We start from the raw sequence: 25,839 nt of genomic DNA, 5'->3' as shown, positions 1-25,839 counted from the left end.
ATACTGTCACCCATCCAGAGTCACCCTTTCACTTTAGTATCATACCTGTTAGGTGTGTTTGTACCTCATCAACAAAACTGATTTCCGATTCAGTTTGTTTACCTCATTTCTGAAGTTATTTGCCTATTTTAAACCTGTGAAAACTAAGACATTGCAATTTTGCCACTTGTCATTCTTGCTGCACTGTTTTTCCTTCCCAAAGTCGATTTTCTAAACGTTATGCCCGTTGTTTAGGACTTTGCCTTGTAGCTTGTAAGTTTTCTGCCTTCTTGAGTACAGTCACACACATTCTTGTCTTATTCATTCAACCACACATGAGAAATCACCATTCAGTAATTCGGAGTGCCATTTTGCTCGTTTTTCAAAGGTTCTCAATCTGATGTTGGCCTCCCATTCAGGGGTGGTAGGTCGTATTTGCATTCTGATTTTTGCCTAGTATACCTGACACCTTGCTACTCCTCTCCACCCACACAAAACCGAGTTAACAGGGGTTTGAGGAACTGTTGCAAGCGGAATGCCTAACTGTGGTGCCATTTGAAAATACTACGCAAAAAGTAATCTTGCTTTCATTTATTTGTGCATTGTGTATCTGATGTTAGAAGATTAAACTAAGTGTATCCTATCATTTTACTGTGTAATTATCACCACACTGGTGATTGCTGCCTTATATTGAATGTGTTTGATTTGTATTGTATGCGTAAATCAATTGGAAAAACCAGAGGAAAAACCTGATCAATTGGAAAACCAGAGGCATGCTGTGTGTAAATAACAAAGCACTTAAACATGGCAAGCTGATACAGAATATTGATGATCTGGTCACCTATAATGGGATGACCATCTATTGGAAAAATATTAAGGGTCATTCCAGAATAGAGGGACCAGTCAAAACTGGAAATGACCTGGCTGATCAGTTGGCCAAAACTGGAGCCATCCAGGGGGATGTCCTTGAGATCGAGTTCCTGTTGGGGGAAATCCAGGTTACTACTGTCACCAGGTCCCAGACAAAGGCTCACAATGAACTCTCAACTGCCCAGTGGAGTAATAAGACCCCAGCATGCTGATTTAATCATGGCACAAAAAGGGGATCCGATTATTGGGAAATTTTACCAACACATTGAGGACCCTGAGAACTTTCCTTTGACGGAAACCGATTACATTGGGAAAGAGGATCTCAGGGTGTTGATGAAGTGTCCCAAAATGTTCTGAATCCAAGACGGTGTGTTGGTAAAGAGATCCATCTCTGGAGGTGACCAGTGGGTGGTACCCACCTCATTTCAAAGCCTGATGCTAAGTCATGCCCATGACGCGGCCACCGCCGGTCATCAGTTGTTTCATACTACTCTTGAAATCTTGTGGGAGGTTGCATACATGGGGCAGGACCTCGACCAATATTTGAAGGGGTGTCTTGTGTGTGCACAATTTCATCCAAGTTCACTCACACACCGAGCTCCCCTCGAGAAGAGGGGGATGGCACTGCCTTGGTCAGATTTAAAAGTAGATTTCATCGGGCCTGTGATTCGCTCCTCTAGGAGAAACAATTACATGTTAACAGTAACATGCTTGTTCACCTAATGGGTGGAATGTCTCCAAGCCTCAAATTACAAGGCAGAAACAGCAGCTTCCCTGATGATCGACCAAATCTTCTTGCGTTTTGACAAAGGATTGAGTCAGACCGAGGAAGCCACTTCACCAGCGAAGTGATGACAAAGATGTGGGAGATACTTGGGGTAAACAGGAAACTTCATATTGCATATCGCTGTCCTCTAGTCGGGGAGTTGAGAGGTACAATAAAATCATTGTGAGCATTCTAAAAATGTTTGTGGCAGATTCTGGACCAAGTTGTGATATCCGATTACTGCTTGTCCTGATGGCCATCAGATCTACTCCATCTTCTGCGACCAAAATGCCTCCATTTGAGCTAATGACTGGACGAAGGATGGTGCTACCTCAGCATCTGCTCTATAGAACACAAGAGCAGACACTGATAAACCCCTCCACAACACATGAATATTTAGAGAATCAAAGAAAACACCTTCAGAATGCTTTTGCGTACGCGCAGCAGAATCTGGAGAAATCGGCAGATGGGATGAAAACTGAATATGATTTAAAAACAAGCAAAAGGGAATACCAAGTAGGAGACAGGGGGCCTCATTACGACTAGTGCAGAAGGGGTTTAACGGCACCGGAAATGGTGCCAGCGCCGTTAAACCCACTCCACACTATTACGAGGTCCCCTCATGCGGGACCCGCTCTGGGCGTCTGTTTTTTCCAGACATCCATAGCGGGTCCCGCGAGGGGACAAGGGAGCTAACAACAGGCCTGTTTGTAATGGACCCATTGTTAGCTCCCTCTCCATTCCCATTGAGCCCTATGGGGGCTCGAATGGGAATGGGGAAGGGCTGGGCCCGGGTTCCCTGAAGGAGGAAATACCGGGCCCTCCATACTCAGAATGGCCTGGTATTTCCCCATTCAGGGAACCCGGATCCGGACACGATTTTGGAGGTGGCAATGCCCATAATAAAGGCATGGCTAGCTCCAACGTCGTAATGAGGCCCAGGGTCTAATTGTACAATTTTCACAGGAACCAGACTAAGGAGCCGAAATTTCTACCCTCCTGGTGCGGTCCGTTTGAATTTGTAGACAAAATTTCATCTGTCGCCTACAGAATCCACATCCCCAAAGGAGAGCTGTCAGAAGAGAAACAGGTCCACATGAATCAGTTAAAAAGTTGTCACCACTGACACACTTTGCAGCTGATTGAGGAGCCAAGGGAAAATGAAGTAGAGGAGACACCTGAAGAATTAGAAGCAAGAAAAGGAAAAAATAGAAAGGAATAGGTAGGTCCCTAGGGATATCTATGTAACAGGGAGTACTTTTCATTATTGTTATTGCAAATATGTAATGAAACTATAAGTTCAATCATGTCATCGCATTTTTAAGTAATTTGTTTGCTGGTATTGTTCAAGTACCCTGATGAATGTAAAGATATGCCTTGTTCCACTGATGTCAACCTTCCGGGAAGACTGTCAGAGAAAGATTCTAAAACTTGTTTTTATCTGTCTCCTATTAAATTACTAATTCCATTTCCTCCTAGAATGATGATGACCTCCCCGGGGACCTGGAAAGGCAAGGAAAGGAAGTGTCGCTCCACCCTCTCCAACGAAAGACACAGGTGTATCGCTACCTGATGAAAGAAGAACTCCACTAGATGAACCCCACTTTGCCCTACTCTCGCTCAACAAGAAGTCTCAGGAAAGCAGGGGGGATTCTGTGGGGTACATTTAGCAGCCCAACAGAAATCCCTGCCTCACAAAACTGAATTTTAGCAGTTGCAGTAATAATGGCTGCGCTGTGGCGGCTGAGTACATATGGGGGGAGATGGAGCACAGACACCCCGAGAATGGCTGCAGTTATGTTCTTCATGGGAATCCAAAAAGAGGAATTCAAAGACAGCCTGGCTTAGCGCTGCTATGCTGTCAGCTCAAAACTTCAAACTGCAAGAGAAAATGTGCTGCATTTAAAAACAAACTTGCACTGGTGCTATCTTCATTTTTGACCATCACACAGCTTGGGTTTTAGTAAACCACAGCAATGTTCATCCATATTCAGGTTGTACACCAGCAAATGGGGGCATTCCTCACTGAATGGCATGTTGTGTCAAGCAAAATCTGTGAAGAGCAGAGTAATCAATTTCAGGCCGCATGACCCACGTTCACTCTTGCAACAAAGTAACCCATGCAGAGGACTTCAAAAAGAAAGCTTTTTCTCCCTGGCTATGCATCAATTTCAAAAAGAAAACTATTTCCAGCATCTTTCCATGTCCTGAAACTGATCTGATCTGTCAAGACATTTCTGAAAATGTGTGTTAAAGAAACCGCATCTTGTGAAAACCCCATGTAAAATGAGCATGTGCATATTTGTTTTGTAAAGGCAGTGAACTAATAGTTTTTTAAAGCTGAAAATGTGATTTCATCCCAGATACTTGTACAAAAACAGTATGTGTAAATTTGTTTTGCAAAGACAGTGAAATAATACTTTTTAAAGCTGAAAATGTGAAATCATCCCAGATACTTGCACAAACACAGTATGTTATGGGTGGAACTGGGGTGGTTTAAGTTTATGTTATATTTATTTACTAAAGACTTGGTTTCTGTGAAAGAAAGTAAGGAAGAATAAAAATGTGTGTTTGAAAACAGCAGAATAAAGGGGTCTGGGCAGGAAATTCAAAGGCACTAAACCTTCCTGAGAAAGGAATCTCCTCCACAAACTATGAAAGGGCCAAGGTGTGAGAATTTGCGATATCGTCAGACTGACTGGCATTTCTCCAGCAAGGGACAATGGACCAAGGGGAATCAGCACTTCACAGAAAAGTATGAATTCCTTGTGACACCTCACCTCAGCTGCATCTGCCAGAATCAAAGGGTGCTATGTTAACCCTGCTGCCCAGAACTGACACAGAGGGGGCAGGATGGCTAAGGAAATTTTAAGGACCGCCCTCCAGTGACAGATGCCACCCATTGGATTTAAAAGACTTGTTATATTAAAGCATTTATTTCAGTAAACTAAAGAATGACAGTTTTAATGTAATTTGTGTACCATTACAATAAGACCAGGTGGGTCTCCTTGACATGTGGTGGGAGCAAACGACAGGAAAAGGACATTTCTGGAGAAAGCGTACATGACACAGTTATGAAAGTTGATGAGAATATGCCAAACATTGATAAGTTCTGGTGTATCCATTTGTAGATTTTTAGAGGAAATGTTTTCCATAGAAATGGTGAAAGATTGCCAGAAGGACAAAACAGCATCGCACAAACTTGGGAGTTGGAACGGCATATTCCTTGTAAAATATGGGGTCTGCCCATCTGATTTTCAGGAGGCTAACAATTGTAAATATAAGCGTTTTGTTTCATAACTGATTTTGGCAAAAGTAACTGTGGTAGAACAAAGCACATCATAAAAACATCCACACTAAAACTGATGTCACTTCCCTGGGTCCAACCTGCTTACAGGGAGGCGGCAACATCCACAGCCTGACCTATCCCATTTTAGGGGTAGGTCTAGGTTATTTCTGCCCACATAGTAAAAATCCTCTGATGTCATCCTATTTATAAAAGGAGTAAGCTTAAGGAAAGTCAGGATATTCAAGAATCGGACATTCAAAATCAACATCCAGAGATCCAGACACTCCACATTCACCCTGCAAAACTCCGTGCTAGGCCAGGGGAAGCTGATCCAGATCCAGAACCCCCTATCCAGGCAGAACCATTTATCCAGAATTCAACCCTACAAACATTCAAATAATTCAGAGAGTATGGAGGAACGTCTGCGGACCCCTTTGGGAGAATCCTGTGACCAGACCTGTCTATGCAAAGCTGATGCACTCGCTGTCCACTGAGACCAGACCCCAGTTGCCTCGCTGTGTCCCTAGAGGAGAGCCTAGCCACTGCGCTGTGACCAGACCCATGTCCCGCTGTCCAGAGTCCTGGTTAGCTGTCCAAACTACTCAATTCAAGTGCTTCTTGTAAGTATCACCCCTCCCCAATATAAAAAAGCTGCATACACCATTCTTTTACCTTGCATTTTGACCAACCCTATAAGCAACCCTACAAGAAACCCTATAAGTACTCTAGTACTCTAGTAACTTCTTAAATTGTCAGAATTATTGGTGTGTCCTTTCCTTAAAAGAATCTGTGTTAGTCTCCATGTGTTAGCGCAATTATTTCCAAATCATTTCAGTCCATTGTGTAAGTTCTTAGTACCTTTTTAAATACATGAATTAATTTCCCATAGAGATGTACGCGGCGTGGATAGGTTAACCTTGCAAATTAACCTTCTTGCATACCATGTCTTTCTTTAAAAATGCCAAGCCACTAAAATATAGTTGCAGTAGAACCAATCATTTTGCTAACAAAACCGAGTTGCCCGTAAAAATGTTTCCTTGCAAATGTTCAATTTTTCCTTTTTCCTTCCTAAGAATCCCATACTGTCACCCATCCAGAGTCACCCTTTCACTTTAGTATCATACCTGTTAGGTGTGTTTGTACCTCATCAACAAAACTGATTTCCGATTCAGTTTGTTTAGCTCATTTCTGAAGTTATTTGCCTATTTTAAACCTGTGAAATCTAAGACATTGCAATTTTGCCACATGTCATTCTTGCTGCACTGTTTTTCCTTCCCAAAGTTGATTTTCTAAACTTTATGCCCGTTGTTTAGGACTTTGCCTTGTAGCTTGTAAGTTTTCTGGCTTCTTGAGTACAGTCACACACATTCTTGTCTTATTCATTCAACCACACATGAGAAATCACCATTCAGTAATTCGGAGTGCCATTTTGCTCGTTTTTCAAGGGTTCTCAATCCGATGTTGGCCTCCAATTCAGGGGTGGTAGGTCGTATTTGCATTCTGATTTTTGCCTAGTATACCTGACACCTTTCTACTCCTCTCCACCCACACAAAACCGAGTTAACAGGGGTTTGAGGAACTGTTGCAAGCGGAATGCCTAACTGTGGTGCCATTTGAAAATACTACGCAAAAAGTAATCTTGCTTTCATTTACTTGTGCATTGTGTATCTGATGTTAGAAGATTAAACTAAGTGTATCCTATCATTTTTACTGTGTAATTATCACCACACTGGTGATTGCTGCCTTATATTGAATGTGTTTGATTTGTATTCAAAATTTAAAATAAATAAATAAATATTTCATTATTACACACCGGCCTGGTTCATGGTCCATTGCGACACGGGGTGTAAGTTAATGGGGATGTGAGACGGGTTGGCTGCCTTCTCAAAAACTGAATCTTAATGTAATAAACTTGAAAGCGTTTTTATTGTGCACCACATCCCTGGCCAGTAAAAAGAGTCCTGGTCTAGAGTGTGCCGCATCTTTAAATAACATGACGATATCAACAAAACATTATATTGGAGTGTTGTTGTTAATACAGGAACCTAATCATACATTCATATAGGCAATGGCTGAAGCATGCAACATAGAAGCACAATATTTCTAATATGGTAATTTGGTTAGTAAAATAATGAATGATACCTTATCAGAGTTTTGAGCACTGTTAAACATGGAATAAATAGCTAATAATTCAAGACTTACTGCATACTTGTGTTACTACAAACAATACATTTCAAGACCCTCAATGCATACAAATCAGAAACACATATAGGGAAACTAAAGTAAGGAAGAAAGAAACAACATCACCAGAAATGTCAATAACATTAAAGTTCATCATCATGTATACAAATGAATTGTGTGTTTGAGGCCTGCTCCCATATATGTGCACCAAGAGCTGAGACCAAACCCTAAGGAAAGTAGTTTAAGAACATACAAGATGGTTAATTTCTAGATATATAACACATTTTAAATTTTTCTATTCTGAATGTTAATGAATAAAACCGACTGACATAGATATGTCAATGAACAAAAACAAGTGTCCCAGATATGTGAGGTAATCAATGGTATTTGTGATGCCATCTTTGATGTTCTGCGTGTTAGTCTTATCAGTGCACGGTGGTGGCGCGAGTTATAGTTGCTTAGGTGAATGTTTGAAGTTTCTCGGTTTTACTTGTAACCACAACGTCCCTTTAACAACATTTTTCAGTGAATATATGTATACATATATATATATATACATATATATAAAAGAGAAATATATGGATATGTGTGTGTGTCTGTACGAAATGTTCAGCATACTTCCCAACATGCTACAAACCTGAAATCTGGTGTGTGGATGGGTTCCATGGTGTAGATAATGTGAAAAGTAAAAAATATATTTTTTTTGGTTGTAAAGCATTTTTTTAAAGCAGTCTACAATTCTTGGATATGTAAGTGTGCCTGTTCAAAATGTTCAGCATACTTCCCAACATGCAAGAAAACTAGAACAGGGATGTGCTGTGTCCTATTGCGCTGAGGAGATGAAAATATTGTGTGCCAGCTGCATGGTGAGTAGCATGTGGTTACCCGTGATACCACTACAGAGATTGGTTAAAGATGAGAAACCACTCATGCTCCGCACTTGGCTGCTACATTTATATATTGTTTTAGCAATATTTGTCCATGTACAAAGTATCCCAAAGTCTTCAATCGGTTTATATTCCAATTTATTGTGTGGTATTAGGTGAATCAGAAACAGCCAATACGTGTTTTGACTCAAAGGGCCTCATTACACGGTAGGCGGTAAACCATGGCGCTATTAGCGCCATGGTTCATGCCGGTAATTTACCGGTACCGCCTTGGTGGAAAGGGGAATTACCGCCCCATTCCAAGGTTGGCGGGGGTAATTTCCCCTTCCACCATTGCCCTTCCCCATTCCCATTTTTTAAGGATGGAATTGGCGGGGTAGCTCCTGAGATGCACCCAACACTCATTGGGTCTCTCGTCAACTGGAGATTTCATTATGCCAATAGTCTCTACATGGGTTTGGCAAAGCAGCATCTTGCAAAACCTAAGATGGCTCCAAATGCAGGGACTGTAATCACAGCAACCCAGACCTACCTGCCAGGATTTAAGTTAAAAGATGTATAAATAAGTGCCGTGAATGTATCCGACCTGCCTACGTTCATGAGAAAATCCCTCCCAATCATACTAGTCCATCGTTTGACCAATTCGCTTTTCTCTCAAAGTCCATTTTGTGTGTCATCTTTGTACCCCCTATAACTGGCATGCCAAAGGGTTAAACTCTGTGGCAGTCTTCCATTTTATCTTAGGCCAGCAAAGTTCATAACTGAATTTAAAACTTTGCTTAAGACCATTTCTTCCAAAACCCACTTTCTCAAGCAACATAGCAGCGCAGTGCCTAGGTGTGATGTTCCCTATCACATGCTTTATGATTATAATTCATTAATGTATTCATTCTGTGCAATGTCCTCCACGGTGTACTTTTGGTTGGGCCCCAATGCGTAGCATTTCCATGATTTTGGTCCTGCTAAATACAAAAGGAAAGACCAATCTTAATAAATGAGCAGGGACCACTCCCAGGGCGAGCTGTTGCATCATTGCACCCAACACTGGCTTGATCTGTCTGAAAGATCTGTACAAACTGCCCAGTGAGCAGGCATGCCTATGTTTGGAGTAACACATTCCTATTCCAAAAAATTGAAAGCACTTGCCCTGAAAATTCCACATCGTATTAATATGAGAAAATTATTAATACCCGAGTTGAGATCTATTTGAAACTTGAATAATGTCCATTTAGTAAAAAAACACAGTAAATATTGAGGTCATATGGAAACACTGCCAACGGATTGTGAGAACAGTCCTAAGAATGGAAAAGACACACATGGGTGCGAACCCTGATTTGGTAGTTTGTCTAAGACAGACTGCGTGCAAATAAATGGCTTCTACATTTTTAGATGCAATGTTTTTGTGACAATTGAATTTTACAACGACCGCATTTGGATTGATAAAATGAGATAAGCGCGCACACAGGAGGATTTGCAGTATCATTTTGGCAGTTGTTCCATCAATCTCTCTCAAGTTGCCAATCACAACTAGGGGAAGGAGTTGAAGCCCAATTTCCCACTGATTGTGCAGCCGGAATTTAGAGAGGTTTTTTCATGGTGCAGAGAATCTTACACGAATGGACATTTGTGTTAATCTTGTTCTCTGCAAAATGGCCTGGTTTGAGGATAGGGAAAGAGAAAGTGGTATGTCCGAGCGGTCACACAGATTTTAGGGGTAGACCTATTGAATGCAGGTGAGAGTAGATGTGTTCTCCCCATTTTCTTTTTTAACTTGCTATATCATCATAGAGTTTTATTTTCTTAACGTTCCAGCAGCACATCTATGTCCATTTCCAATGTTGAAGTTTACTTTCCACCAAGATGGTGTCGGATTTGTGACATTAACGTTGACTAAATCATTCGGATACAATTGGAGCAGGTGTATAAATAAGGCCCCTGCACGCTATTAGTGCATCCCTGGCAAGGAACTTACGGGAGATTGCGGTGGGGATGCCAACTGCTGAGGCGGTCCTCTTCAAAAAGTGCTGGATGCTTCCTTTTCTCTGAAAACAGAAAAGGAAATGTGGCAACTTTTCTGAAACACAGTCGCAATAAACACATGTTTTGAGAATTACCTACCGCAGACATTTTAGAGGTACTTCTGTACTTTTTAATTTCAATTCTGTGGAGGATGAGATAGAGAAACACAGTTCAGCTGTGGCAACTGCAAAAAGAGAGGAGCCCCAACCCTTCACCAAAGCGTGGACAAAGCGTGGACAACTAGGTTGCTGCGGTAATTCAGAACATCCCACATGATAAGGCACATCACGAATATAATGTGATTGTCATGATAACTTCGTCTTTATTGCCACAACATTGTCCCAGAGAGCACAGACGTGAATAGATCATGTTCTATAAGTGTAAAGGAAGGGCAAGGGCAGAGAGAGTGGCTGGGGTGCAATAATGAGAAAGGGGACCACAGTGCATTTAGGTCATCATTACAGCCTCGGTGAAATGGCTAAACAAGGCGCTATTTACTAAATTCCACCTGTTTTAGCACCCACCTCATTACAAGGCATGATGTATATACCACCAGATATATTTCTAAGGAATACCAACAATAGTAAATTCTGACCCATTTAAAGGTGAAATACTGCCCTGAAAATCCTTGAATTTTTGCCCACTGCACAGAGCTATGGGTAAACATCGTACAAAGCACCCAGAAGTTGTAAAACGTATTTTTTTCCTGAACAGAACCTTTCCAACAATACTGGAATACAACTTTTTTCATGGGGACATTGGAAGTGGTTTAAAAGGCCAGCATCTATAGTGGCCCCTTTCTAACCACCTTTCCCATTTAAAGCTTAAAAGGGAACATGATGCACTCCTTTGTGCATTAAAAACTGCAAAGTAATGGTATGAATCAGTGCTGTACAATACCCATTTTCTTCCTTCTCAATGAGCGTGGAACACTTACAAATATATTGCAATTCATACGATTTCCACTGGTATAGTGGCATGGTTGTAACTGGACAGATTTTTGAGATTACCCCTGGCGGTAAGGAAATTACCACCGGCGGGCATCCACCAAAGAAATCCACACAGGCTGTTCTGGGACCTATCATTTTATTCAGACTTGCTGGAACAGAGAAATCTAAGTCCCTAGAGCTACCGCTCCACTAAGAATCCAAAACAGAATCCTTGGTGAAAGTAGAACAGAGGTAGACAAGCCAACCCTTCGGATCGCAGGAAGTGAATGCTCGCACAATGAAAGATAACTAGGTCTGCAAATTCACAAGCTCAGGGCCATGCAGTGCATTAATGGCCTCTCAGGCTGCCCTGTATTGAATCTAAAGCCTCTGAGAGGACTTGTGCGATGCGCTTGAAGTGTCTTGCCTGACTGGTTTTGCACCAGTAAATGTTCTTTAGCAGCATGTGTGCACTGAATTTAAGTCAGCAAACAAAACTAAACTAATGACAGATTTTTGATTATACTGTAACTCAGGAAAAGAAAGAAGTGGGAATACGATGAACTATGGGCCTCATTACGACCCAGGCGGAGGACCATGGTGCTATTAGCACCATGGTCCATGCCGGTGTCCGCCATGGCGGAATGGGGAATTACCACCCCATTCCGAGGTTGGCGGGGTGGTAATTCCCCATGCCGCCATGGCCCTTCCCCATTCCCATTTTTGCCCCATAGGGCTGAATGGGAATGGGGAAGGTGCTAAGTACGGTGCCGCAAATTTCGGCACCGTACTTAGCACCAAGGTCCCTTTGCGGGTCCCTACTTTAACGGCTGGTAAAACCAGCCGTTAAGGTCGGGTCCCGCAAAGGGACCTCGTAATTAGGAGCTAATAGGTTAACGGCGCCGCAGCCTTTTACGGCGCTGTTAACCCATTAGCGCCGGGGTCGTAATGAGGACCTAGGTCTTATTTATTTGTTTATTTTTCACAATTCCTATCAACGAGATCCATTAGCTTCAAAATGAAACTACAACAGATTACATGCAGACCACCTAGATCAATTGATTTCAATTCAACAAAAGGCACTTTGTAACACTTTGGAACAACATTCCAGCCATCAGGCGCTCTACACGACAAACAAATACAATTAATCAATGGCGACCCTGCCACGAGGTGAACCTGTGCTCAAATAGAGTCTTCATAATTTCTATGACAGCCTTCTCTGGACTTAGTTTCTGCCAGACGTGGCCCATCCACACAACAAGCTCTCATAGGCACTCCAGCATGTAAGCAAGTGAAAAACAGGCACTGACATACATAAAGCTGCTTGCTATGGGCATAGTGATGGTATGGCATGTCATTGCCCTGGTGATATCCCATAGAGGTCTTCTATAGAACTTAAACAGAAGGGGCATATTCTGGACACTTACTCGGCATCAGCTAAGCGCAACATCAACTTCTTCTCTGCATATGAGGCCTGGATAGTAGTAGTAACTTCCTATCGAAAGAGGAAATAAGGGTAAAAAAATAACTATACTGCAGTACACACATTAAAAGTGCTTTCTTCTGTGGTCTCTTCCCTTTCTCCCATCATGGTGGCTATTTCTGGAAATGATTAAAGGTGCATTATTAAAGGGGGCCCCGTAGTAGGGCTTGGTTCATCACCCTATTAAATAGTAATGCAGCAGCCCCATTTGTTAACCAAGATTCATCACACCACTCAATGCCTCCCTGCACTTCTGGATCCTCATGCGGACAGTCGGTTTGCCCTTTGCTCTGGTTTGTGCTGGCCACTTGTGTCCACCTCAGGGCAACCTTAGGGTTGTTACTCATATTTTTGGCTGTTGGCTTTACTTAGTGTTGGTCTTCAGCGTGGGGGAGTACTCTCTGCACTCGGGTGTTCTCTTGCTGGCAATGCCATGAGTCGCTTGTACTCGTCTTCCTGGGATTGCTCCTACTATGCACCTGGGTTTCCCTGCTTGGGGGTTTCTTTCTTGAGGTTCCTTCGAGTTTCTATCTCACCTCTCAGAGGTTTCTCTTTGTATCAGATCCCAATACTATATGCATTATTTTCTGTGAGTTTTTCAGACTACATGAGAAACCTTGGGAGCCCTTGTGCCCCACGCTTCAAAGCACTGTTACCCAGTTTAATGGTGTTCAAGTATCAGCCTGAGCAGGAAGAAATGTTTAGTGTGCCCTGTCAGGATTTGAACCTGTAAATGCAACGGCAAGTGACACAGAGGCCTTTTGAGCAAGTGCTTAACTCTCTGAGCGTTCGCATTCGATGTCCAATATTGAGCATGTTTTAACCACAAACATCTGTTTTAAATTTCGCTGCCAGTCCAATTCTAGGAATATAATTACAGAGGGCTAACAAATTCTTCTTATATTCCGGGAACAACACAGATTTTCATTTAGGCTCTACTCTCCCAATATAGAAGGACTACACATCATTACTTTTACTCATCTCACCAGTCAATTGGAGGGTCAATTATCTCTTCTGGCTTTTGGCAGATAAACGTGCAACATCATGTATTGCTAGTGTAATGTTAAAGTCCAAGACCTGATGTCTGGGTGACAGTCAGCAAGACGCCATTACAACAGTGCTACACTGAGAAGATGTACTCTGCCTCCTTGAGGCTGATGCCGGTGGCAGGCTTGAATGAACATGGCTGTGAGGACTGGAGCCCTGGGGCGCCGAAACTCAGAGGAAGCTGGAGCATCAGAGCCCAGAGAGAGGTGACCTCAGGATTCCAGCTGCAAAGGGATTTCTGGGAGCAACTGGATTCCCCACAAAACAAAAAGAGCGCCCATGGCATGATGAGGGGTGTCTGGCCTTTGTGAGTGGCAATAACTAGAAGAGATGGAAAGGCACACTCTCCTGTTCTCTAGTGGCCCTCACAAGTGCATGGCCAGTTGTGGATGGGTATGAAGAGGTCAGCTGAGGTTTGTACGGGAGTATTTGTCCAAGGGCCAGAGCGTTTGTTATGCAGGATTCTAAGCTATGGCACACATGTATTCCCTTGAGTTAGTGGACAGCTGGGGACAGGGACTTGCCCCTGGCTGGGATGCTCTGCTGATTTCTGCTGGGTTGGCCATTTTCTATTGCATTCCTTTTGGGATATTGCTGACTTCAAGTAAGGAGACCAGTTGAAAGTGGAGGCCATCCTTCTGACTTCCTGCAGGTTCTCTGGGGGGCTTAGAGCCCAGTTAATTTTCCCTACCCAGGCAAGTATCACCTCGCCTCTGAAGGTTCCCCTGGGTGTCTTAAGAGGGCTGTAAAACCTATGCTGGGGGGATTCACGTGCACATCATGGTGTATCATGCGGTCCAAATGGCGCTCATCCGTGAGTGGCTTCATTCACTGGCCGCCTTCATATTTGAAAGATACGGCTACTGGGTTTGTGGGACGTTTCACCTTCAGGTCTATTTGTCAGCTGTAGACTATGGGGTGTCTGTAGTTTTTTTGCCTGGGTCTCATGTGACTACCTGCCAAATTTGGAATATGTGGAAAAACACTGAGCCAAATGGACCGATGTTCGAATTAGCCTTCTGCTTTCTTTTCACTCTTGGTTCCATTGTCTATATGGTGCATATTCATTTTTCTTTAAACATTCTTTGTGTACTCCATGTCATATTGCACTCTTCAGTGTCCGGTGTCCACTTTGGGGTGATTGTTTGGCCAGTGTACTCTGTGCCAAAGTCCCCTGCCAGAATGGAAATGGGCGATCAAGGGGTCAGAAACCTCCCCAAGCTACAAATTGATGGCACTGAATGTTTCATGAAGAGGAGCCCCTGTTCGCTGCCACTTAGACCCTGGGGCAGTTGCAGAGAATGCCACAATGATAATAGCCCTTTGAGCCACCTCCAAGAAACATCCTGGCTCTGGAAGCATCAACAAATTGCCCCTTTCCAGCAGCCTTGTGACCCCGGGGCCAAGCAAATCGGTCCTTGATGATTGTGCCTTGTTGCAGGACCACAGGACCACAGAGAGGTAGGTGTCTTGATACTCCTTGACCTCTCCACAGTGTTTGGCATGATTGAACATGGCATTTTCCTTCATCGACTGGAAAATGTGGGCTTTTCTGGCCTTCCATTTAAATGGTTCATATCTTTTGTCACTTGTCGTCTCAATCGATGTCAGTGTTCTCCTTTCTTGCGGGGTGCCCCAATGTTCTTTCCTGCCGCCAACTTTTGTATTATCTTTATCTTTAGCCTCTGACAGATCAATTTTTGAACACAGGGTTCGTTTTTACAGCTATGCTGACGATACCCAGCTGCTTTTTCATTTGAACTCACCTGTGTCAGATCCCCCTTCCAAATTGCGAGATTGTCTATCTGCGATTGACAACTGGATGGCTAAGAACTGGCTGAAGCTCAATGGTGAAAAAAACTAGATTTTGGTGACTGGGTATGACCCCACCAACATGCTCTGGACTCCGGACTTCTGGCCATACCCCTTGGGGCTAAACTACTGTCATCAGGCTTCAGAGAGGCGCACATTGCTCCAGTATGTAGTTCTGGTTTCCTCAAGTTGAAAATGTTGAAGAAAAGATTGGCTTTTCTTCCTCTGGAACTTCGGTCTAGGCTGGTGACTGCATCGATTATGGGTTATTTAGTCTACTGCAACAGTATCTATCTTGGTCAACCTGACTTCCTGACCTGCCATTTGCAGCTTTTGCAAAACGCTGATGCACGCCTGGCACTGGTTACTACAAGATTGTCTCACACCTTTAGCTTGCTGTGGCAGCTTCACTGGCTGCCAGTGAAGAAGCGGATGGAATTACAGGTTCTTTGTATTCTGCATCGCGCAATTCACAATATGGGAGCAGAACCTTTGCAAGCACAACTGAATAGGTAGAGTCCCCCCCAAGCAGTTAAGTTCTGCCTCTTTGAATTTGCTGACAGTCCCTAGATACCGCAGGGCTAGGTCTGGAGGTCGATCCATCTCCGTCCTTCCCCTCTATGTGGAATGCTCTTCCCTGTCAGCTCCACGACACCCCAGTTCTCCTTTATTTTCGCAAAGGGGCCCAAAATCCATTTATTATAACCTGGTGGCTCCCTTGGGCGGCTCCTCCCAGCTGGCCTTTCCGATTTCTCCTCTGCTTCTTAGCACCTGGATGGCTTTTGGGCCAACGTTAGCATTTTATAGATACTTTTCCATTCCAAAATCTGAAGGAGGTCGGTGAACAGCATAAGGAAGTGGTAGGCGAAGAGGAGATATATTGTGAACATTAGGAGGCGGTATTAGAGAACGACCAGGAGGAGGTTGGAGAAGAACAGTAGGAGCATATACATAGGCAGCCTAGGAAGGTTCAAGGAAGCTAGCTGAGCCCAAGGCTGGGGTAGAGGAAAGGCCCTGATCTGAAGGCGTCAAACCCACCTTGGGAGGAGGAACGAGGATGTGGTGGAAGCTATCCTCCCGAGAAAGAGAACAGAGATCATGCATCAAAAATGCTTGGATAAGTAAGGTTACAATGTGGGTTCTAGCAACTGTACTTAGGAACCCTACCTTCCTGTGTAGAACTCATTAGACCAGAGCTGTTATTCATTTAATTCAAATAAGTAACACCATACACTTACAAGACAGCAAAGCTGTGGCAAGTGCACTTACCGTTTCGAAATATAGCGCCACAGCTGAGTCTTCTTCGTGGGATGGAACACTGAATTCTACCGCCACATGTGATTTCACCACCGTTCCTTTAGGAGAAATTGTGATTTGCGGAGTAGTCAAGCTCCATGCTTTCACGAGGCAGTCTTCCAATGGAGAACCTTTGAAAATCTGATGGAGAAAGTAAAGAAGTCATAAAACATCACATAAAAATAGTATTTAGAACGCAGTTTTGGGGACAAGCCACAGAAGTGTTTCTCGCTGCATGTATGATCACTGTTAACGTAGTTACTGTTGCTATCCGGACTCCTGTAGAATATAAAAAGAGAATTCTCACTGGTGAATGTGGCCATCCATTGAGAATGTGACCATCCATTGTCCATCGTCGCCTACCCGGCTTAACCAATGAGAACCCGGTTTACTTTTACCCTCTGGTGATCTCATGCCTACTTAGAGGGTGAGCATCAGCCATCCTCCTAATGACAAATGTGATTGTTTACACCGCAGGGTGACATCATTGAAAGGCGGGTTGAGTATGGGAGAGCACAGCTCCGTGTCCCACACATACACACTCAAGATACAGAGCTTCCATTTTCACTGCTTTGCCAAAGGTGTTTTAGGATCTTAAAATGTTGTGTGTGGGAGTTCTGGGAAAAGCTGTGGAAAGTTTTTCTCATTGACTCTGGAGCAATTGGGGATGGAGTGTTAGGCAATGGGGTGTTGGCCAATGTTGGAACTTTGGAAAGGAGTTACTGGGGCAGGCAAGGCCAAGGCACCATGTTAAAATAGATCTGATGGCAGCCATGAAAAAGGCCTGTCTCTTGGGATACTCTTTGAATTAAGAGGGCACCCAAGTGGCAGATACCTGCTTGGTACCAATGGAAGGAAGGCAAAGATTGCTCCCAAGGCATTGGCCTGGAAGTGGTTGGAGCAAGTGGAGCTGGGAATGTGGTGGATAAATGTCAGGGTGGTGTACATATTGGGACATAAAGGAGCAGAGACTTATTGGGGAGAAAAGTTGCTATATTTAGGGTATTTGTTGAAGGAGGGGGTTTTATGTGTCCTATATTCTGTTGCCAGGGTAAAGGAAGACATCTGAATGAATGAATGACAAGGGCCTGAGGGTATACGCGAAATGTTGATATCTAACATATAACAGAGCACATGCGCAGAGAGAAAATTAATATCAGAAAGGAATCAGGGGCCTGTCCAGCCCTGGCCCCTACAGATGGGTGGCGAGTTTACGTGACCCAAATGAAGTGTAGATCAAGGTCGAATTCAGTTGCAAAACCAGCACCACACCATGAAAAAATAAGGAAATAGAATGGCGTGCTTTATGGGGTCTCCTTTTCCCAATAAGTGGGGAGGAGGGAAGAGGAAAAATGAAGGATTGGTTTGAGTCGAACACTTGAAAAAAAGGAAATGTCCTTTGAGATCAACATGTATTCCAACAGAAAAATATGAAAACACCCAATCAGGAGCCACATCTGAAGTCGTCCCATGTAACTCTCAGTAGTCATTATACAATGTTTTTTGTTCTTTTCCTATCTTGGTATCTTGTCTCCTTATAAGACATGTAAGGCAGTGTGTATCAGAATGAAAAGAAAAAAATATGAATGCATGACCTATTGACACATGATAGGGGCAGCTTCCAGCAGATTGGTAGAATGCCTCTCTACATGCACCCTGATCATGAAAATCCTTAGAGACAATTGTCTCTTTTTAGGGCCTGAACCCCTATATTTCTCATCTGCAAGTAGATAGAGGAATGCTTTGCGCAGAGATGGATGCTCTGGATTACTCTTTCCCACAATACCAGCACTTCTTAGGAGAAGCGCAACACACCTCAGACAAGGTGCTACACAAATGCATGTAAGATTAGTACCCGGTGAGGGACAGTCCGATTGTTACAATCGATCTGATTTGCCCTCGCCAGGTCGTTAACAGCCCGATAAACACTTACCTGGTAACCGTTACCCTGCACTGCGTGCATCACTAATTGTTGCTGATCTGCGACTGGCCGCCATGGAAAGGGAGAAGGGACTATCTGTAGTCCCTTTGCTCCGTTCCATGACGTCCATTTTCATTGTTTACATTAAAAAAATGGTTTTCATGGCTGCCATGGAAAGGGAGAAGGGACTACGTGTAGTCCCTTCGCTCCATTCCATTGTGGCCAATTTATTTGTTTGCTTTTTTTAATATCTTGTTCATAGCCCCCATGGAAAGGGAGAAGGGACTTAGGGCCTCATTACACGGAATGCGGTAATGGTTAACGGCCACCGTTAATGGTAACGGTGACCGTTAACCATTACCGCCTTACTACGAGGTCCCTTAGCGGGTTGGTGCTTTAACGCCTGCTTTTTGCAGGCGTTAAAAACCAACCCGCTAAGGGACCTCGGAGCTAATTACGCCACCGCAAAATTGCAGTGCTGTAATTAGCGCCTTCCCCATTCCCATAGAGCCCTATGGGGCAGAAATGGGAATGGGGAAGGGCAATGGCGGAAGGGGGATTTACCGCCCCACCAACCTTGGAATGGGGCGGTAAATCCCCTTTCCGCCAAGGCGGTGCCGGTATTTTACCGGCATGAGCCATGGCGCTAATAGCGCCATGGCTCACCACCTTCCGTGTAATGAGGCCCTCAGTGTTGTCCCTTCTCTTCGATCCAAGGTGGCTATTTTTTCTTTTTTTTCTCTTCTCGAGTTGAAAAACAATTTCCACTCTGTTTCCCATCTCGAGAAAAAATTCTATTAGTACCCCGGTACGACTTGCTGGGGTACTAATAGCAATAGAACAGTCTGGTAATGCCCCCGGGGCTACATCAAAGCCCTCACTTTGCTTGGGATTATAACTGGCGTCTGGGGGACCTGACTGGTAATGCCCCCCTTCCTCGGGTTCTATTGCTTTAATTACACCATTTCTGACCAATCTTGTGCATTTAGAGGCGTGTGGTTCATTTAATCATTTCAATCCTCTCAATGCATATGAAGTAAATCATGTTCTGATAAATTACCTCTTTCAGAATTGCTCTGTGATTTACGTTGCCTTCAGTCTCGACCATCTCCTGAAAACATAGGGCATGTGTTAGATTTCTTTATCCAAAGGCCAAGTAGGTTTGTATCTGCGATTTTCATACACAAGCAACATGTTGTAAAGAAGCTGTGACACTGGTAACAGAGGTTGCATCATGTTTGTTGTGTGGGCCCAATGGCACAGTCAGTAGTAACTGACTCTTAGAACTGGAGTCCTACCTCACCTTTACAGAACAACCATCTATGTACACGTAGAGTTCCATGGACCACTAACTATGCAGACTATATTAAACATTAGCATCCGGGGCGGGGGGAGCAACCAATCAGGTTCCTTGGATCTAAGGTTGAATCTGCCGATCCAAGCCCACGTTCCATGGAACCTGATGGCTGCTTCCCACGCCCTGCAGTGTCATCTTCCCCCACCCTCCATTTTCTTTAAAATGTCCCGTCCCTTCCACCTCAAGCCTCACTTACCTCATTTTTTTGGTGGCGCTACTGCTGCCACTCAGTGGCCACCATGGAAATAGAAGAGGAGCTCTGTATGGAGCCCCGCCTTCCTGATCCATGGCAGCCACCTTAAGAAACTATTTTGATTCGATGAACAAAATACAATGCTCTTAGCACCCTGGATTTAGGGATTGAAAACCAGGGATGCTAATAGCAATAACCATCAATTCCAAGGCCTGAAACTGGTGGCAACGGCACCGTGGATCCTCGTTAAAAGCCCGAGCATTGGGCCCAGGGCTGTTACCACATGTTCCAGCCCATGGAACGGGTGGTTATTACTTAAGTAACTGCAACACTGTAATTGATCAAAAGTAAACATATTAACTTGTATTTATCATATTAACAAGTCCAATTGATTAGTTCTATTTTCTATAGGTAGTTAGTGATCGTTCAAAAGACCCCACCATAGCTTCCCCTCAAATCTGTGAACATTTCTCTGGCTCTGTTTGATCTCAAAACTGCCTCATCTTTGATACAGTGGGCCTCATTACGACCCAGGCGGTAAGTTACCGCCTGGGCCGTGACTTTACCACCATGGCGTAAACTTCGTTTACGCCATGGTGGTTGGCGGACTTACCGCCCCATTCCGACCTACGCGGGGCGGTAAGTCCTCAATCCCCATTTACCCTTCCCCATTCCCATTTTTGCCCCATAGGGCATAATGGGAGTGGGGAAGGCGTTAATTACGCCACCGTAAATTACGGTGGCGTAATTAACTCCATGGTCCCTTAGCGCCATGGATTTTAACACCTGCTAAAAGCAGGTGTTAAAAGCACCATGGCGCTAGGGGACCTCGTAATCAGGCGGTAAGGGTCGGCGCTGTTAACGCTGCCGTAAACCCCTTACCGCCTGAGTTGTAATGAGGCCCATTAAGTGATTGATAATGTTCACATTTTTTAAAAAAAAAGCTTTACAACGATATAGCAAATAAGCAAGAGCATGGATAGTGCAATGGGAGCGAAATACATATTTCCAGAGCAGAAATCACGAATGCACATCTGGGCCAAGTTCCATGTAATAGATTTGGTCTAGGGAGTTGATCAAGCCCTTTGCACTTAACTAGAAAGCTACGACCATTGTGGTTTCTCTACTTCAGCCAGTTCTTAGTGTCAATAATAACTGCCTGTCGTGGCTGGCCTGGAAAAGATAGCTTGTTAGCATTGTCACTGTGTGCTATCTGCTCGAACTGTTTGACACCTGTATGAGCTGTGTGTAATATCTATATGATATGTATCAAGTGGGATCTTTACATATCAATGTTATGATGTGTTGCATGCCCGTGAAAGTACGGATATTCACTTCCCCTGCTCCGTAGTATTCAAAGTAAAAGACTTTCACACACGGGCTCCGCCACTACAGTAAAGAACCCTCAAAAGCAATTGATTGTATTTGGTGTTTGGTTTATTAAATCATAGTTAGCCCTTTTATGAGACACGTGTTTCTGCACAAACTGTGTCTTTTTCAATCGGAGCAGTAATAGATAGGGCCTCATTACGACTCAGGCGGTAAGGGGTTTACGGCGGCGTAAACAGCACCGACCCTTACCGCCTGATTCCGAGGTCCCTTAGCGCCATGGAGGTTTTAACACCTGCTTTTAGCAGGTGTTAAAATCCATGGCGCTAAGGGACCTTGATGTTAATTACGCCACCGTAATTTACGGTGGCGTAATTAACGCCTTCCCCATTCCCATTATGCCCTATGGGGCAAAAATGGGAATGGGGAAGGGTAAATGGGGATTGGGGACTTACCGCCCCGCCAACCTCGGAATGGGGTGGTAAGTCCGCCAACCACCATGGCGTAAACGTAGTTTACGCCATGGTGGTAAAGGTACGACCCAGGCGGTAACTTACCGCCTGGGTCGTAATGAGGCCCATAGTGTTCTTGTTGTCTAAAACCACGTGGATCTATGGTATTTGATCGGCTTTACGTCCAGGATTAAATCCCTCCTGCAAAGTATCTCATCCGTCCCGCGTGTCGGCTCAACACGCGGGACGGATGCTTTTAATATCTAAAGGAAGGAGATGGGGGGACCTTGTTACTTTGCAGGGAAGTGGCGTGTTGGTGTGGGTGATGTGTGGATTATTCAGTGCCTTAAGTGGCACTACAAATCGAGCCGGGGCCCATCGAGGGGGCGTGGCCTAACAATGGGGGTCTTGATGGGCCGTTAGGCCACGCCCCCTTGACGAGCGCCGGCTCAATGGGCTACTGGCACCCCTGCCAGGCAGCCTTTTGTAGAGATTAGCACCCTCTCCCCTTTGGGGGAGAGAGTGCTGATCTCTGCATTTCTATTCTATAGCCTTACCTGGCAGGGGACAGCGCCTCTCCTATTCAGCCTTAATGGTGGCGCTGCCCCTCGCCAGCTGGGGAGGGGCAGCGTCACCATTAAGGCTGAAAGGGTGAGGCCACTGGAAGCAGAGGCCTTTTTCCTAAAGACTGAAACTCCCGACAATCCACGGGAGCTTCAGTATTTAGAAAGCAAGGCCTCTGCTTCCAGCGGCCTCACGTTTTCTCCATAATGGTGGCGCCGGCCCACGTGCATCCCTTGATTAAAGGGATGCCTCGCAGGTGCGGCGCCACCATTATGGCTGAAAGGCATTTTTTTCTGAAGCCCGAAGCTCTCGCATAATAGCAAGAGCTTCAGGCTGTAGAAAAAAATGCTTTTTCCTGTAGTGGCCGGGGCTGACAGGGGAGATTAGTGGGCCCCGGCAGGGCCCCGCCTCAAAACGAAATTTCGGAGACTGCCGGGGCCCAGCCCCGGCAGGCCCCGGCCCACTTAAAGCCCTGGGATTATTGCAGAAAGGTTACAGGACTGACAGTTAGCTCAGACCTAACTGGAGGATGATGTTAGAGCTGACCAAATAACTTTCCCCCTGTTTTCTGGCCCTGGATCGAGGCACGGTCTTGAAGCTCCCTTAATGCAGATCAAGGCAGGCCCCATGGGAACCCCCACCCACCGGGCCTGCTGGATAGGGAGGGGCGCTGCACCTGTAAAATAAAATTGTTATTAACAGGAGATGGGCTATGGCCTGAGTTCTTACCTTACTTTATTTGGACACAGACACCAAGGTGGATTGTTTAGGAATCCCAATGGGCACTCCTTTTATTTATAATCAAAACATTGAAAACCTTTAAAATAAACCTTCCTAAGCCCCAATCCTTCACAATTCCCTTCTAGATTTCCACTGGTGTTAGTTGTCCTAAAAAGTTTTCTGCTACATCAGCCCACTCTTCCTTGGAGGGGTCACAGTGAGACCCCCAGGGTGGCAACGATTCAGCAGACCCCCTGTCTAATAACTGGAACCACCTACAGATGCATGAGGCTAGAGGAGGGCCTCTGCGAGTGGTCCCACCCGCTAGGCAGAGTCAGGCAGACTGCCACTTCCATCACTTGTCTCACACAAGGGTACAAACCCCTCTAATCTTTGCTACATCCTATAAACATAGCTAGCCCCTATAACTCTAACATTCATACCAGTTATAAATATATACTCTACCCTACTAAACTTAATTGTAACTATTAACATACACTTCTATATAAACATAAATATACAAATAACATACAAGACATCCATCACATATATTGCATTATGTCGCGCAGGGGTCACTGCTGCAGTCAGCCACCCCTTCACTGTACCTTCTCGGATCTGTCTTTGTGGCTGGGTGGGGTGTCTGCCTCTTGATAATGTTGCGGCCTGGCTCCACAGTTCTCTCTTCTTGGTGACCCCCCCACCCAGCCAGAAGGACAGACCCAAGAAGGTACTGTGACATCATGTAATATATGTGATGTATGTCTTGTGTTATTTGTATATTAATGTTCATGTAGAAGAGTATGTTAATAGTTATAATAATGTTTAGTGTCTTGTACTGTTAAGAAGGGTAGTGTACATATGTGCTTGGGCTGCGACGTACATGCAGCCTCCGCCCACACTTGTAACTTGTTTTTTGTCATTAGCCTCCATATTTCAGAGAATGATAGAGTTTCTGTTCACAGGGTGTTTCCAACGTAGCATATTTCTGTGATGACATTCTTATCTACGGATAATCCTCACAAGTGCACAACACCACTCAGGAAACAGTGCTACCAAAACTACAAATGGCAGGTCTTAAACTGCGTAAAGAAAAGGGCTTATTCCAAGTGGTTACAGTGAAGTACCTGAGATAGGCCCTGTAAGTGAAGGTGTGAAGCCTAAAAAAGACCTGGTGAAAGCCATAATGGAAGCTCCGTCTCCCACCTCGAAAGAAAAATTGAGGTTCTACCTAGGCTTGAACTAGTAAGTTTACCCCCAAATACAAAAAAAAGAGAACCACTGAGATGTAAGATGAAAAAAGGCACATAATTCAGGTGGTCAGAACCGCAAAGAGCCTTCACTGCAGAGGCGTTGCCGGGGGCAAGGAGGGTTATAGCTCTGGGCCTTTTGGTTGTAGCCCCGGATAGGAGCTAATGGGCTACAACTAAAGGCTAGCTAGCCCCGAGTCCCAACAGCCCCGACATTAGCGTAGCCCCAGAACGTTTCCAAACCTAGCAACACCCCTGCTACACTAAAATAAAAACGTGAATTCTAAGAGCCACGTGCCTAAAACCATTTGATCTCATTTTGGAAACCTGGATTTTGGTGGGGGCCAGTACATATGATTTAGGAACCATTGTGTCCGAGAAAGGTCGAAAAGGAAGAAAGCATAGTGGCATTTGCCTCCAGTGCCCTTTCCACTGCAGAAATGAACTACTCTGTTATAGAAAGGGATTTGTTGGCCTGTGCATGGGCTGTAGAACATTTATGATGTATTTGTCGCACTGCAGGTTCAGCCTGTACAAGGACCACAAACCCTCAGTGCATATGTAGGTTGCGCCATCTTATTGCATCATATGTTAGTTTCTCAGGGTGACAGCATATACCACCTCTTCCAAATATCACAATTTCCACTCAATGTTCTTTTTCTGTTATGGTTTTATTCGTGTTAATTATTTTGTTTCATATATTTCATCACTTTTTAAACAAAGGTTATTATTCACCTTTTGCTTTCAAATTAAACATACATTTCTCTTATCTTTCTCTCTACACGTGTTTCTCCATTTTTCTATAATGGGTCATCAGGAGAGAATCGGGAGAGAATCCTGTTTTACTTGCTTGATATTGCTTTCGCTGTGTTAGAAAGATTTATTTTGTAAAATGTGCTGATACCACGCTGAAACCAGAGAAACCTGAATGGAACATGATATGATAAAAGGGAGAAAAGTGCAACACAGTATGGCTATGCTGCCACATTTCCTGTAGTCGGTGGAGATCTCTACATCGAGGCGAAGGGGAAAAGTGTGGCTAAATAGTTATTTTGCAGCCTCAGATCTTGTGGCACTTGCAAGGAAGAAAGACATCCTACTGCGTGTTAATAGCTGATTTGCCTGGGGTCACTGTAGACACAGCGACCAAGCGCGAACAAAGGGTCTAACCACATACTCTGTGCCCCAGACGAAACCAGAAAAGAGTTATGAAAGGTTTAAATTCTCTAATGCACGCTAAGGAGAGAAGGAAAGTGATGACCGGGAGATACAATACAAAGAGGTACCTATATACAATCGACACACACATATACACACACACACACAAACTGGTAGTCTGGAGTACAACTGACCTGAACCCCAGAAGAGGAGGGGTCTTTTTATTTATTTACGGTCTTGCATCGTTATGACGGGCGTGTCCCACGCATGGGAAACCCACTTCATAACATCCCTCGTTATGGGATAATAATAATTCAAACTCAACTTGATACATTTCTGA

General features: G+C 44.3%; 1 protein-coding gene across 1 annotated transcript in view; it reads right to left on the bottom strand.

Moving 5' to 3' along the window:
* LOC138449659 (cholesteryl ester transfer protein-like) overlaps window positions 1–25,839 on the bottom strand; it is a 330,995-nt gene that overhangs the window by 25,373 nt on the left and 279,783 nt on the right. The window contains exons 12-16 of the mRNA XM_069604786.1: window positions 19,540–19,590; window positions 16,532–16,699; window positions 12,348–12,415; window positions 10,091–10,133; window positions 9,945–10,014 (exon numbers count right to left, since the gene is read on the bottom strand). Coding sequence (XP_069460887.1) covers window positions 9,945–10,014; window positions 10,091–10,133; window positions 12,348–12,415; window positions 16,532–16,699; window positions 19,540–19,590 — 400 coding nt within the window. The remainder of the gene's footprint in view (window positions 1–9,944; window positions 10,015–10,090; window positions 10,134–12,347; window positions 12,416–16,531; window positions 16,700–19,539; window positions 19,591–25,839) is intronic.

The sequence above is a fragment of the Ambystoma mexicanum genome, chromosome 1p (genome assembly GCF_040938575.1).
Source record: "Ambystoma mexicanum isolate Mex_15411 chromosome 1p, UKY_AmexF1_1, whole genome shotgun sequence".
Classification (NCBI taxonomy): domain Eukaryota; kingdom Metazoa; phylum Chordata; class Amphibia; order Caudata; family Ambystomatidae; genus Ambystoma; species Ambystoma mexicanum.
Note: the sequence above shows the minus strand (reverse complement) of the source record. Positions and strands in the feature narration are given on the sequence as shown.